A 15504-nucleotide genomic window follows, 5' to 3' on the forward strand; every position below is an offset into this window, starting at 1 on the left:
CACTATTTGCAGGGTTGAGGTTTGATCCTTGCCACTGTACTAAAAGGGAGATCCACGAAAGCCTTAGCGTGTCTCTGGCTTACAACCTCAGGCAAAGCTAGCTCTTTCACCGTCAACATTCTTTTCTGCTCCTATTCTGCCAGGCCTACTTTGTGTTCTAGCCTCTGACCCAGCTTTGGGTGGGCTTCGACGATGCTTGTCCAAATGACAACGTTTTGTTGACATCAGCGGTCTCTGCTCAACGTCAGGAACGCTATGGAAAGAAGTCACGGTCACATTTCTAAACATGATTTTTTTCTAGTCATTGCGAACACACACATCAAAAAAATGAAAGTCAAATAATGCTCTAGGCGGACCATAAACAAACAGACATCTTTACTGATGAGGAAACACACAGGCAAGAGCAGGAGAAAATGGTTGGCAGTGTCCATCAAACTGGGATTACACAGTGCTTGGTTACATCTGAACCACAACAGCATGACTGCGGGCATGCTGGAACAAACCACTTCAATTTTACATTTCAATATGAAGAAGTCCATGCCTCAGAATGTTCTATTTCAAATACCAAATTCCTTATTGGTCTGAATGATATTTTGATAGATATAAAGATCATGTCCTTGTAAAACCAAGGCAGGACAGTCAAAACATTCAATGGCGGCTCACACGTGATGTATAACCAATAGCAGAGTGTGGGTGTCGACTGATGGTTTCTGATTTAAAGGGACTGTGCCTATACTCTGCAGAGCTCTTGTCACATCCTTGGCATTTAAGCAAGACATCTATAGATGGGAGGGAAACAAAGCAAGCAAAGATATGGATATGCATCAGACACATAGCGGCTTTGTTAAAGTTTCTCATTGCAGGGATTTTGGAAAACCAAAGACAATAGGATCCATGTAAGTAAGGAACGGAACGCACGGGAGGATTTCGTTCGGAACATTGGACATGCTTTATTTCAAATTTCTCACAATTTAATTAAACATCTCACATATACAAAAAATAGGTACAATTTAGTTTTGTTGAGCAACGATGCCTCCTTCTACCCAATCTGAGAGGATGAAGATGAGATTTAAAAGGAATGAACACCTGAATTTAAGGAAGATGGCAACAAAGGAGGGAAATGGTCCACATGCTTAAGCGGTGGGCTTCAGTAGACTGGAGAATCGGAATTTAAAACAATTTCCAAAGCATACAATACAGCTTAACATAGAAACAGTGGTTTTGAAACGCTGTTAGCACCATCGAAGTTCTTCAAGTATTTGAGAGCCGTAATACTGCAGTTTGCACCATTGTACCATACGTGAGGCGAGAAGCACCTTGATATTTTATTGCAGGGAGGGAGTACCTATCAACGATGTGGGTCACCCTACGGTGGAAGCGTCTGAGGTAGTTCTAAACCTTTGGAAGTTGTGGTTTTAAACTTCCTCTGTGGGAGATATTCAAAGGCCACAAGTGGTACAAACTTTCAGGGTCTTTATTTTTATTTTTTATTTATTTTTGTACAAAGGTTGACATTTCCCACATCAAGTTGTTACCATCTTGAAAGACTTCCGAGTCCCTCGGAGGCTGTATTACTGTGTATTGCACAATGCTCCAATCGATCCTTCTCCTTCTCTTTCGCCCAGAGTTTAAGCAAGTAGGTGAGCAGAGGAAATGGAAGGAGTCAGTTTTCAGAACACAAAAGAGAAATGGCAAAGAGAGAGCATGTTTAAGTTAGTTTGAGTCCATTCATTTGAAACAGACAGGTCCAATGTCCACACGGAATTCTTGCTCAGCACCACCAATGTCCATAGGTGCAATATCCAGAATGGGCAAGCGGGATGGTTTGTTTGTTCTGTATTCCATGACTGTTCTGCCCCATTCACCAGTGTGTTTCTGGAATAAAACAACACATAATTAGAACACTGATAACAAATATTGTTCTGCATGTGTAAAACACAATTGTAAAAGGGAAGTGTTACTTTCTCAGCCATGGAAATTCCTCCAACTTATCTTAATGAATGAGTGACATTTTAGCGAGAAACATGTAGCCTGGATTGATCTAAATGGGTGTCACCTATTTTACTAAAACCTATAATAGCTGAAATGCATGTTCAATGACGACAGTGATTTCATTGAGATTCAGAAAGATAAAGGAGTGTGTACAGCATCACAGTAGGTTTTTGGGGGTAATTGGTGTAGGCAAAGAACCTTGCTTTATAGGAAATACCCTAACTAATACACCAGGGGGTGTCAGTACAGCATTCCCAGTATCCCACCGGTAAGTCCGGCAGGTTATCTGGAAACCTGCATTACCGTCTCAGCCGCCCGATATATTCAGGTATTACGGGATATTAGGGGTGACGGTAAATTCTCATTCCAATGGCGTCATATTGGACTCCATGGGATGCGAACTACTGATGGACCTGGTTCTTCAGTGATTTATCTGCCGGAACAGGCCTGAACAACCGGCAGGTCAGTCCTGACGGCGGTTCTCTCCCCCTACCAGCAGACCCGGAGTATGCCGGTCTGGAAAGTATAACAGTATTACCGGCCGTTTTACCAGCATTTGTTCCGGACCAGCATGCTCATAATGTGGCCCTATATCTCCTCACTAAATTTCTAGCTGTAGATTCAATAGAAAATAAAGGGCTTAAGGGCACCCAGATCACACAGCGGTGGTCAATATTAGTAGCATCCCACAGTGTACGCCATTGCATGGGTGCCTGAAAAAACAAAGCTTCTTAGTCCTATTCCTGTGGGTAAACATGCTTCTGGTGTAACCCCATTGCCATATTAATCTGGATATCTATCTCTCTTTACTTTTGTCTTATGAAATCAGGAAGGTGTGTGTCCATTCTTGTAATCCATCAAAATGTCACCACTTAGATCTAATATTCAAACACACTGGCATGGCTCCGCAATAACTAGTAGGACGCAAGCATCATTGCCAGCAGCAATGCGGCACCATTCCTGTGTGCAGGTTGGAAAGGTGAGTTCATGTTTCATGGAAAGAGGCTAAGGCCTTCCAATTGATCTACTATGGTTGTTTAGAAATAAAAGAACATGAGTTTGTAAATGTGCGCAGCATACCATGTAATGATTGCATGTTTGGAACTGAATTACAAATGAGGCCACATGGCAGGTCTTCTGGTTTACTTACAGTGCAGCTGTCCTCAAGGACGCTGAAGGTGAATCTGCTGTTGCCCTCAGCCCGGAGTTCCACATCGTTCGAGCCCTGCAGAAGGACGGCCTTCTTCAGGTTGCCGGTCTCGCCGTCCATGTATGCGATGCTGTTCTTGCAGTGGTAGGTAATATTCTGGGAGGCGTGGTTGGCCAGAAGGCGCATGAAGGCAAACTGAGTGGCCATATCCTTGGTGGTCACGCCTTCCTCGTTGTACTCAAACTGGAACAAAAAAACAAGTCGCCCATGAAATCTACGGTAAGCCTCAAACTGCAGCTAGTTTCTGAATATTTGTGTGCATTATATTCCATGTTGCTCAATGTTTGCAAACTAAAGCAAGAAGAGCACATGTAGCTTGAAGAAGGCACACTGCACACAGATGAAGAAATGTGACTGAGATATGTTAGAGCCTAAACTAGTGGCTAAGGATTTCATGATATCGCAGAACTTTATTTTTCACAGCTGTCACATGTCCGAGCCATTTAGAGCTTGGAATGTTGGAAGCTGGACTGAGAAAAATGGAGTGGCACAGTTCTAATAATTAGGTGATAATGGTTCCTGGAGTGGGATATACAGGGTGGTTACTGCCCTAGCCAGCGAGAGCCATTAGACGGCAGCAGCACTCTCACCAGCCATTAAGACCCGCTACAGAGGCAATTCTGGTCATTAGCACCCCAGCAAAATGTCTGAAATGCTAGTGGGATTTATTTGTGGGGTAAACTGGTTCATGCAATGAGCGCAAACTTGTTTACCACTAAAAAGACCCTACAAAAAAAATGGATGCTTTGTACAAAGCAAAGGGAGCTCAAGAAAGAGCTTCTGTCCTCTGTTCATGGCGGTCAGGGAGAGAATGCGGAAGTGCGACCAAGGAAGCACACCAGTCCGCAAAAGTAAGCTATAGGATTTAATGTTTTCTTAAACAGGAATGAGGAATTTGAGAGGGAGGTGAGTGTAAGAGGAGCAAGATGAGGTAGCACTGTAAAAGCATGGCATTCATGTGTAAAGCGGGCTGTGGGAGTTCTCCTACAGCTCTTGCCTGGATCTTTAGAAATAGGAATATGACAAATGGCACAGCCCTGGGAACTGGTGTACAATTTTATATAGGCGCATTTTTAGAATGCTGAGGGATAGCATTAGCAGTTGTTAGTGACCCTTCGGCCCAAGGTAGAGGGCCCTAATGCTGGCCCTCGGCATTACTATCCGGCAAAGCCATGCCACCCCTCAAAGTGTACATAGCTAATAGGACCCTGGGCATATGAGCAGCGGTGATAATAGCTTTTTAAGGGAATTCAGCTTTGTGCAGTTCATGCATGCCGGAGTCTCTTACAAAAACTACAAACTAAGATGGCTGCCAATGACATAGAAATTGAGTGCATTTATTATGCTCATGAGGTGGACAGAGAGCTGACTTGAGATATGTGGGACTATAGGGCCTGCGTGAGGGAGGGGGTGTTGTGTGGATTGGTGCCAGTCCTTAGGAGTTAGGAGAGCAAGTCCACGTGTGGGTGGGGGCCAGAGAGTGAAAGGTGTGTTGAATAGAAAATGGTGGCTTAAGGGAAGGATTCCTGTGGCCTGCATGGAATGCAGGTTTTATCAAGGATTAAAGGCTGTGTTCCTGGCCCGCAGATTGCTTGGCACTTCTCCCTTGCGTGCTAAATAGCACTGTTGACCACAGAGCCAGTGCATGGTTTACATCATGAGATAATGATAGGCCCATCAAACATTACTGTAAACATATGGGATCAGGTATGTTGGTTCAGTGGCAACTTACTTTTGGTTGTGGTTGAAAATAAGCCATTGTAGCATTGTAAAGCCCTTGTTTATTGGTTTGACTGATGACTGAACATAAACGTGTAATTAGTGTATGGTTTCATTTTGAATACTCACTTGGGTACCACCGTTCAAGACTTCCCCGACCCATACATGCTTCTTATCCTTGGGGTTCTTGTTCACGTACGAGGTCTTGGCTGAGATGGTTTCTGGGTTGGAATGAATGCAAGTTTCTCCAGTGGAGAAGTCGCAGTAAACTCTGATGGCATCTGCAGTGCAGCCCTGGTTGGGGTCGATCCAGTAGAAACCTGCCATTGAATCCAAATATCACACGCCATAAGAGTCCAAGCAGTTCAGTACTAAATAATATCACACGCCATAAGATTCAATATCACACGCCATAAGATTCAGAGATTCAGCAGTCCAAGCGGTCCAGTACTAAATAATATCACATGCCATAAGAGTCAGCAGTCCAAGCAGTCCAGTATTAAATAATATCACACGCCATAAGATTCAGCAGTCCAAGCAGTTCAGTACTAAATACTATCACACGCCATAAGATTCAATATCACACGCCATAAGATTCAGCGATTCAGCAGTCCAAGCGGTCCAGTACTAAATAATATCACACGCCATAAGATTCAGCAGTCCAAGCAGTTCAGTACTAAATAATATAACATGCCATAAGATTCAGCAGTCCAAGCAGTTCAGTACTAAATAATATCACACGCCATAAGAGTCAGCAGTCCAAGCAGTTCTGTACTAAATAATATCACACATCATTTGATTCAATATCGCACGCCATAAGATTCAGTGATTCAGCAGTCCAAGCGGTCCAGTACTAAATAATATCACATGCCATAAGAGTCAGCAGTCCAAGCAGTCCAGTATTAAATAATATCACACGCCATAAGATTCAGCAGTCCAAGCAGTTTAGTACTAAATTATATCACACACCATAAGATTCAGCAGTCCAAGCAGTTCAGTACTTAAGCAATATGACCCGAGCGGCGGGGGCATTACCGACTCAGGTAATGCCCTGGGGCCTATAGTTATAGGCCCGAGCGAAGCGTCTGCTCCCGAAAAAGAAAAAGAAGCAGAAGGTAAGTGGGGTTGGGAGGGAGGCGAAAAAAGAAAAAAAAGCAATAACGTACCTGCGTCCCTGGCGGGGGACGATGGAAGCTTCCAACCGTGTGGAGGCACGGAGCGGGGATGGCCTGCTCCGAGTCTCCACACTGCTGGAGGCTGCTATCGTCCCCCACCGGGGACGCAGAAGCAAGCAGGTAAGTGGGGTGGGGAGGGCAGGGAGTAGGGAGGGAAAGGAAGAAAAAAATAAAATAAAAAGCTTACCTGAGTCCCCGGTGGGGGACGAAGGCAGCCTCTCAGCCGTGGGGAGGCTCGGAGCAGGGATGGCCCCGCTACGAGCCTCCTCATTGGCTGAGAGGCTGACCACCCCCCTGCCCCCCGCCGAGGACAAGGCAGCTGGAATCCTGGCCGAGAATTGAAGGATTCACGGCAAGGTAAGGACACGGTGAGAGCCAATCAGAATGCGTGTTGCATTTTGCTTGACTCTCACTGGGTACTAATAAATAATATCACACGCCATAAGAGTCAGCAGTCCAAGCAGTTCAGTACTAAATAATATCACACGCCATAAGATTCAATATCATACGCCATAAGGTTCAGCGATTCAGCAGTCCAAGCGGTCCAGTACTAAATAATATCACATGCCATAAGAGTCAGCAGTCCAAGCAGCCCAGTATTAAATAGGGACTCAGATCTACAATGGGCATTTCTTTCCTTCAAATTCTCCACAATGCTTACATGTTAACTTACGGCTTTTTCATCACTACATAGATGTTGTGTTGTAAACGGCAAGGCTTTAGGAAATAATACTACAGTTGCATACAACTATTGTACAGTATTGTTGCATAAAACGTGCATCAAACTATACTGCATAGTTGCAGTGTAGCATAAATGTCATACAAAATGTGTTTTGTTTTTATAAAGCTTGAACTGTTTTAGGCATAAGTCTAAATTATAGATCTGATTACACTTTTATTTTTCGAAAATCTTTTATTCTATTGCATTTTGGTTTGTTTAAGCTTTATTGATGAAATATCATTCGAATGCGCCATGAACTTCAGTCAGGGGCTGCATGAGTTGTGTGGCACCCAGCAGGCGCTTGCGGATGCTAAGCTACAAAAACCAACCACAGTCACACTGCAAAAATAAGATAGCATTGTGGGCAACCTCAGCACTTTATGTTGGAAATTGGGGATATACCTCAATGGGGCAGAGATGGATGTTACATTTACCCTTGGATGACCACGAGAAGAGTCTATATGACGGTGTTCCTCTCTCACAATATCAGTGCCCTGGAACCATTTCTAGCTTTTATGATTGTGATTTTTACAGACAGACCGCTTTAGAACTAGAAACACGACAAAAGCCGCCAGAGCCTGTTTTGCAAAAGCCGGTGTGTTGAGTAATGGTTTTTCTTTTACTTACCGCTAGACCACTCTGGGTGACTGAGTCTTAAGTCGCGGCATGTGCGGGCAGGGTTTTTCCTGGAGCCTTCTGGGGTCAGGAGGGTCTCAATCTGGTTGTTCAGAGTTTTCAGAGTGGAATCCACTTCGTAGTCTTTTGGTCTGAGAGAAGGCTGGTCAGCTCTGTAGAATTCACCGCCCTCAAAGCCACCGTCATAGCCACCACCTGAAGGACCAGCTGGGCCAGGGGCGCCAGGGCTACCAGGGGGACCCTGAAATTGGAACGCATGGAAAATGTAATCTGTTTGTTTTCACAAGGTTGGACTAGGACATCATTTTCGCCCAGGTACTAATAAAAAAGTGGACCACTGTCACACATTGATTTTCACTACTGCTTGACAGAAACTGAGCCTGTAGTACCCGTGCGCAAATATTTGGTAAAATGTACCGAATTTTAATAGACAATGGGCCAATAACATTGGTGCATTAAGTCATCATACTGGCCCTCCTTGACCCACAGAAGTGTTGTACACTAACCAGATGGACCTGCAGTTCAGGCCATTCCCTATTAATCTACAGTCCATTCTGAGCTTGTGTTTGCAATTCGCCAGATACCATAGCCTACCAAATTTAGAATCAAAAGACTGACTCACCGCAGGACCTTGGTGTCCAGGAGAACCACGAACGCCAGCGGGGCCAACGGGACCAGGCTGTCCAGAATGACCATCTTTTCCTGGGGGACCAGAAGGACCAGCAGGACCCTAAGAAAAGTAACAATGATTATTTGAAGCAAAGACTTTAAAACATATCAAGTATCAAAGTTAGCGCCTCTTCTGATTGAAAACCTAAATGTGTTACAAACAATGTACCTACCCTGGGTCCAGATGGACCGCTGGGACCTGCAGAACCGGCTTCTCCGCTAGTACCCTATTTCCGAAAGAAACGACAATTATAATTATGTAAACAGTAAACTATATATGTCGTACAAAATATACAAAATATGCACAAAACCAGCCAAGTAAAATGTAATTAATATCACGGAAAGAAAACAGGAATGCCAGAAGGATGGGAAAGAGTGTCTCGGCACATGAGTAGGGAGGAGACCCCAGGCACGTGAACAGAAAGGAGTGTCCTGGCACATGAGTAGTGAGGAGACCCCAGGCACGTGAACAGAAAGGAGTGTCCTGGCACCTGAGTAGAAGGGAGTGCCCAGACATGTGAATAAGATGGAGTGCCCAGACATGTGAGTAGGAGGGAGTACTGAGGAGTGCAAATAGGAAGGCGTGTTCAGGCAGGTGAAAAGGAAGGAGTGCTGAGGCACATGGATCAGAAAAAGAGCACACACACACCTGGGTAGAAAAGTGGCAGGTAAATAGTTGAGGTGAGTGCCCAGGCATGTGATTAGGAAGGAGTGCCGAAGCACATGAATAAGGAGTGCCCAGGCATGTGATTAGGAAGGAGTGCCGAAGCACATGAATAAGGAGTGCCCAGGCGTGTGATTAGGAAGGAGTGCCGAAGCACATGAATAAGGAGTGCCCAGGCGTGTGATTAGGAAGGAGTGCCGAAGCACATGAATAAGGAGTGCCCAGGCATGTGATTAGGAAGGAGTGCCGAAGCACATGAATAAGGAGTGCCCAGGCATGTGATTAGGAAGGAGTGCCTAGGCATGCGAACATGGATGAGTGCTGAATGCCCAGGCACGTGAATAGGAAGACGTGTCCAGGCATGGGAATATAAAGGAGTGTCCAGGCATATGAATGGGGAGGAGTGCTCAGACAGTTAACTAGCAAGGAGTGTACAGGCAAATGAATAGCAGACATGCAAATAGAAAGTTGTGCACACGCATGTGAATAGCAAGGAGTGCCCAGGCATGTGAATACGAAGGAGTGTCAAAACATATGAATCGAAAAGTGTGCCTGCACACACGCATAGGCATGTGAGCAGGACATGGATATGAAAGAGTGCCCAGCCATGTCATTAGCAAAGAGTGCCCAGGTATGTGACTAGGAAGGAGTGCCTGGACACATGAACGAGAAAGCATAGGAAAACAAGGTGTAGCCTAAGAGCAATAGGCCTTTAGCACTTTCAGCATAAGTATAGGCACTTACTGGAAGACCGGGGAGACCCTGTAACCCATTGTGTCCTTTGCGTCCATCTAGACCACGGCCTCCTTTCTCTCCACTCTCACCCTTATCACCTCGTGATCCTGCTGGGCCCTATTAAGATGAAAAAGAAGAAAACCTTAAAAAACAAGCTGAAATTCACAATACAGAAGATGGTGAATTCGGATCACATGCTAAGAATAGCTGTGTACAGCTTTATTACAATATGTGACTAGGTCTATCCATACATGTATTGTTTAGAGGTGATAGTTAAACAGCTGACACATTAAAACATGTCCACATAAATACAGGTATAGAAATGCAATGTGCTTACAGCGGGACCTCTTGCGCCAGGTAAACCAGCAGGGCCTTGAGATCCAGAAGGTCCCTAGAGGAAACAAACACAAAAGGATAGTAAAATTAAATTAAGGAAAAGCACATTTGTACAAATGCTTGCCTAAGTCAATTAGAAATCGAAGATAGTGCAGTACTCCAACATGATCACATGCTTATGAAGAGATACACATCTTCTTGTTGTAAAAGCAACGAGGTAACATGGCTGAGCATGTGGTTATTGTTCTATGTTATGCAAATACAGGAAAGTGTTTGCCTTTAATCAGTGTCGAGTGTCAATCACAACTGAAGGTAATATTCTCCCTCTGTTACATTTTTTGGATTGTTTATATAGTTTTAAACAAAACCTTTAACACAACAAACGCATAAATACAATTATAATCCACAATAGAAAGCACAAGTTTTAATGTAATAAAATACAAGTATACTATTATCAACACTTCATCCTACCATCAACAAGTCGACTAAAAACATCAATTTCTGACTGTGAAGACGTACTTAAATATATACTATTACTTATTATATTCCTTAAATATGCTTCTTTTTTTTAAAAAATGTTTATCATTTACATTTGTCTATTTAGTTCAAATTTTTTTAGGCAGGTTGTATTTTTAGGGATATTGGTTTTCAGATAAAAGAATACCACAGTATTGTCGGGCAACATTTGGTTCAAGCTAGCTACGCGCCATCCAGTAGATTTAAGTATCTTAAACAACCGGGCAGAATGGTCAAGTCTGAGGAAGGGGGAGAAGGGAACAGAGAAAATCAATCTCTCTGTGGATATTTCCAAGTTTATGGGACGTTAGGACTATGCCTGGAAGCTGCCTTTAAAATATATGTTCAACTGGTTTACAGCTCTGTTTTAAATAGAAAACAGAGGCTACTTGCTCATGCATGATTTAGTGTCTTACAGAAAGCAAATAGAAATGGGGACTTGCCAAGAACCCAAACTTTAGTAGAAAGCAAGCATGTGCCATATAAAATTGTCATTTAAAAGCATGACTCGTCGTGATGTTTGGCTAAGACCTACCTTTACAGAGCAAGAGAGAAAGACATGATCTAAATGTTTATTATAAATGACTGCTGAAACTTCTTGACAACGTGGCAAGCAAAAACACTGATTTCCTAGTAGATCATACAGCTGAATAAAGGACCCTTCCCTATCGAAGCATGAACCGCAAGCTGCCTGTGAAAGATGAGCGTCCACAAACAATTGTTATCTCCAGCTGACTAAGGTACACATGCAACCAATCCAAAGGATTATTATTGAACAGCTGCTTGTGTACTGGCTTGAGTTGTACCATTGTATAGTTATTTATTATTTAAAACAAGGGAGTAAATGCAGCCCTATGTGAGGCTAGACAGCCTTCTCTACTGGCTTAGGTTCATGTTGTGTCAGAGCTTCAGTACAGAAGCTACTCTTGTTTCCAATCTTTGTCTTCTCTTCGTGCACTATTGGCCAATGCTATTGTTTATTGAGGCCAATAGTCTATGTTTCATAGTATTCGAGTGGAGATAATAGGGTTGACCCTCACCTAGAATGTTTACAGGCCTTTCCCTTGAACCACCGGAGAGAGTGGAACAGATAATCTTACTATGTTGTCTTCAGACCCTGGCATTGCCCATTTTATTCAAGAAGGCAACGTTGCTTTTGCCTAACTTCTTGGGACTGGTCTCCAGCCACTGCTTCCTTTTGTCCCCTTTGGTACACAGCCATATTTAATTCTAACAACATTCAGATTTGATTGAAATATCAATGTTAGATTTGAGTGAGTTGAGCCTAACCACATTTAAGCTCTAGAAAGAAAATACTATTTTGTATGGCGAGAACACCATTGGCCCAATTTGTCTTGGCTCTCCTTTCCATCTCAGCCATTGATGGGAGTGATATTAGTCTGGATTCAAAAGCATCTTGCAGCTGCACGTCTGTGTAAGCTACTCCTCTTCCTTCCATTTCACAACTGCTTGGTGGATCCCAATTATCTGGTGTACCCTGAGCCGGAGCACAGAACCAACCCTTATGTGGGTGCCCTGGCGCACCACATAGCCTGGTTCTTTGCAATTAAAAGCATGTCGTACTATCTTATGGACGTCCAAGTAGAGAATTGTCTCTTATCCACTGAGTTTGATCCATGAAATAATACCAGCAGATAAGATGCTGTACATAACTGTGTGTGCGCACAAGGCACAATATCATGTGCATCCACTATTTCGGAGCAATAAAAGTAAACCTTATGACTGCATTAATCCATCAAATTGGCAAACGGGTTAGTTTATATCTACGTTTTCCATCATCTAATAAATCAGTATCTGTAGAGCCTTGTCTGTATTCACCTAAAAACAAACATACAATTCACCATCTGTGTTAAGCACTAAAAAAAATCTAGTTTCACAGAAAGCCAAATAGTCGACGTAGTTATTCCTAGACCTGCAAATGATAAAGTCCTCTTGTTATGTCTGACTTATTAAAGTTTTTATTTAACTTCGCAGGTTTGGCAGCTAGCTAGGTGCCTCGTTGGATAGCTGAATTCTATGTTGGATTAGAACTTGTATTTGTTTTCTACCCAATTTCTTCCTGTCGTACACACTCTATTGTCGTGATACACGTTTTTTTAAATGTCAATGTTATCAGCCCAGTGTTTTGTGCTAACCTATTCCTGAACATCCCTGTCAAAAACAAAACAAACAAAACCTAGTGTCCACTCTGACATATGACTGCATTTATAGCTTCGAAATTGTTGCAGCTAACTTCTTAGCAATTTTATGTTATTGGGCCTTTGTATAGCACCTTGGTATGATTCCAAAGCGCTGTGGGTTGAACGCCCTCGGGGACCGTATTCCAGGTCAGTGGAGAGAGTAGTAAAGTGCTTCAGCTCACTCGGCATGTGTACAGCCAGTGCGGTTTACCAGGTGTGTAGCTGCATTCTAGTGCTAGGTGTGGTGCGGTGGTTGTGTGCGGTCAGTAGAATGTGTGATCATGGAGGTGTACAAGTATGTGTGCAGCTAGGCCGAATTAATCGAGGGCTATAGCTGCAGTCTATTGTTTGCTGGTGCAGAGGAACGAGTTAGCATATTGTTGTGTTTGTGTGGATTCAAGGCGAACCCTGTTCCTGATGAGTTTCCAGTGCCTGTCAAGGGGATGTTATCTCTGTTTGGGTTCAGCTATTAGGTTTGGTCCTCCGTGTGTCTTGTTGGATCTACAATTGCTTATTAGCCTTGTCTGTTGGATGATGACAGCCAGATCGGCCCAAATCATATCGTTTCAATATAGGCGCTGGAAGGAAGACGGTTGCTAATTGTAATTTAGGGGAACTGCTTTAATTTTTGCATCACTTACAGGCTCCCCACGGTTTCCAGATTTGCCAGCAGGACCAACAGAGCCATGGGGACCAGGGGCGCCGGCATGTCCAACACCTCCTGTGTTGCCAGGATATCCACGCTCACCCTAAATTGAAAACAAATGCATAACGTTTATACAAAGGAGAAACAATGAGGACATATGCAGACAAAGTTTTTATATAAGGAAACCAATTTACCTTGGCACCAGCTTGTCCGTCGCGGCCTGGTGGACCATCATTTCCAGGATTACCCTTTAAAAGACAGGAAGAGTTTATTTGTGTAGATACCTTTTACAGTGAACCGTCAAATAAAGTTCTGATCTATCCAAGAAGCTGGGCAGCTCCATAGTCTCCAATAACTTGGCCATACAAACATTTCTTACATCTACAGTTTCTGCTCTGCAGATTGAGGCTGAGTCTCTGTGCATTCTTGTACAGCATCACAGAGTCACATTTAAAAATTGACCCATTTGTTTCAACTATGAACAATGCAGAATTAGATTATGAGATGTGTTACTAACATACGGAAAGCCTTATGTATGACACTAAACTAAACAGACCACACACTATTAAATAACGCCTCAAAGTATGACTATTATTGTGAGAATAGAAAACATTACATAGGTCAGTAATATCTGCCATTCGGACATTTTGACAATGCGCTCTACCTTTTCTCTTGAATCGGTTGTCCATCACATGTAGTACAGTGTGGCGTGTTAGGTGTATGCATGTTGCGCGGTGGGCAGAACAAACTGCTCAGAGGTTTTACTTGGTAGGTAGGACCATAATGGCTGTGACCAAGATGATAATAAGAGAGCTTATGCATTTCCCACCTATACCCCTTACATCAAGATAAGCACAAAGGGTTAACAAGTTAGGCCAAAATAGTAATGGTGCCTCTGTTCACTACCAGAGGGTTGGCTACTGCATTGCATACACAGAAACCATTAAAAAAGGACTTTTCTTTTTCTATCATGGGCAGACTGTAATACAATCATTGCCCAATTAATAAAAAAACATTGACTCCATCTTTTTATGTAAGGGCTCCATCACAGAAGTGTAATAAGAGATAAGTAAGCGTTGTTCTTGGATATGTAAGAGTGCCATTTCCTCTGCCTTTGTCTTCTAAATCAGGGGTCTGCAACCTTCGGCTCTCCAAATAGTTTTGACTACAACTCCAATGAGCCCTCTTTCATATTGTCTGCAATGCAGGATTATGGGAGTCATAATCCAATCCACCTGTAGAGCCTCAGGTTGCACAGTTCATGGTTGGAGCACGGATGGGTCACATCTACGGTTGACCTTTTTTCCTATGGGAGACATTATAAGCAAACAGGATTGTGAACTGACCTCTCAGGAGGAATTATGGGAAGGCACCATTTTGTTTTTTAGAGCGCTGAATAATATGTGCATACTGTCCATTCAACCCAAGCATACTGCTTCTACCTGGGAAGTGGGTGGCCTGGGGAATACCATTCACCTTTGCAGTTACCCATGCCAAGCATATTTCCTAATTGGCACTATCTCCCCATTTGATATCATTGCCCATTTATGCATATTGTCATGGCAACTTACATCACGACCAGCCTCTCCAGCAGGGCCGTTCATGCCAGCAGAACCAACTGGACCTGGAGCACCGCGGGAGCCAGCGGTACCGGTTGGGCCAGTAGCACCAGGCTCTCCCTATGAAGGAAACACAATGAACCGGGGCATTTAAATTAGTTTCAGTCCATTGTAGTATTCAATCACTACACATCAATTGCATCAATTGTCAATGATCTATCATATATGAATTTGCAAGAAACCTCTGGGTGTAAAGCACGTTATAAATAACCAATTGCAATTACATCATCTACATAGATATATTTATAAAAGATAATCTTTTCTTGATGTGTAATATTATATTTAGTTGATATCTCCTGAATGGTAAGTAACTATTCGGCTCTTCCCTAAAATGCCTAAATGGTGGAGCCATGTAGAATAAATAGTTAGATGGTATTTAGGAAAGACAAAACATATGGGTCTTTAATAGCATTACACATATATCCAATGCAGAGCCTTTCATTTCAAATACTTACATTGCCTCCAGGGCCTCCAGGAAGACCACGTTCACCTCTTGTACCAGGAAGACCAAGGATACCACGAGCACCAAGAACACCAGAGGGACCTGAGCTACCAGGAGGACCCTGAAAAGAAGAAGGAGACCAGCTCAATCCATGTACTGCTCCGATCAAGTTGTACTTGACCATTCAATAGCGTATTGCCTACATAGTGCCCATAGCTTAGAT

The 15504-nt window shown here is 43.3% G+C and overlaps 1 protein-coding gene across 1 annotated transcript in view; it reads right to left on the reverse strand.

Annotated features, from left to right (window-relative positions):
- Window positions 1-925: 925 nt before the first annotated feature.
- The window catches only part of COL1A2 (collagen type I alpha 2 chain), a 54565-nt gene continuing 39986 nt past the window's right edge, over window positions 926-15504 (reverse strand). Inside the window, exons 40-51 of the mRNA XM_069648575.1 lie at window positions 15295-15402; window positions 14792-14899; window positions 13415-13468; window positions 13216-13323; window positions 9859-9912; window positions 9531-9638; window positions 8296-8349; window positions 8076-8183; window positions 7445-7694; window positions 5051-5241; window positions 3143-3385; window positions 926-1875 (exon numbers count right to left, since the gene is read on the reverse strand). Of these exons, the coding sequence (XP_069504676.1) occupies window positions 1729-1875; window positions 3143-3385; window positions 5051-5241; window positions 7445-7694; window positions 8076-8183; window positions 8296-8349; window positions 9531-9638; window positions 9859-9912; window positions 13216-13323; window positions 13415-13468; window positions 14792-14899; window positions 15295-15402 (1533 nt within the window). The 3' untranslated portion in view covers window positions 926-1728. The remainder of the gene's footprint in view (window positions 1876-3142; window positions 3386-5050; window positions 5242-7444; window positions 7695-8075; window positions 8184-8295; window positions 8350-9530; window positions 9639-9858; window positions 9913-13215; window positions 13324-13414; window positions 13469-14791; window positions 14900-15294; window positions 15403-15504) is intronic.

This window comes from Ambystoma mexicanum, chromosome 2q (assembly GCF_040938575.1).
Source record: "Ambystoma mexicanum isolate Mex_15411 chromosome 2q, UKY_AmexF1_1, whole genome shotgun sequence".
Classification (NCBI taxonomy): Eukaryota; Metazoa; Chordata; class Amphibia; order Caudata; family Ambystomatidae; genus Ambystoma; species Ambystoma mexicanum.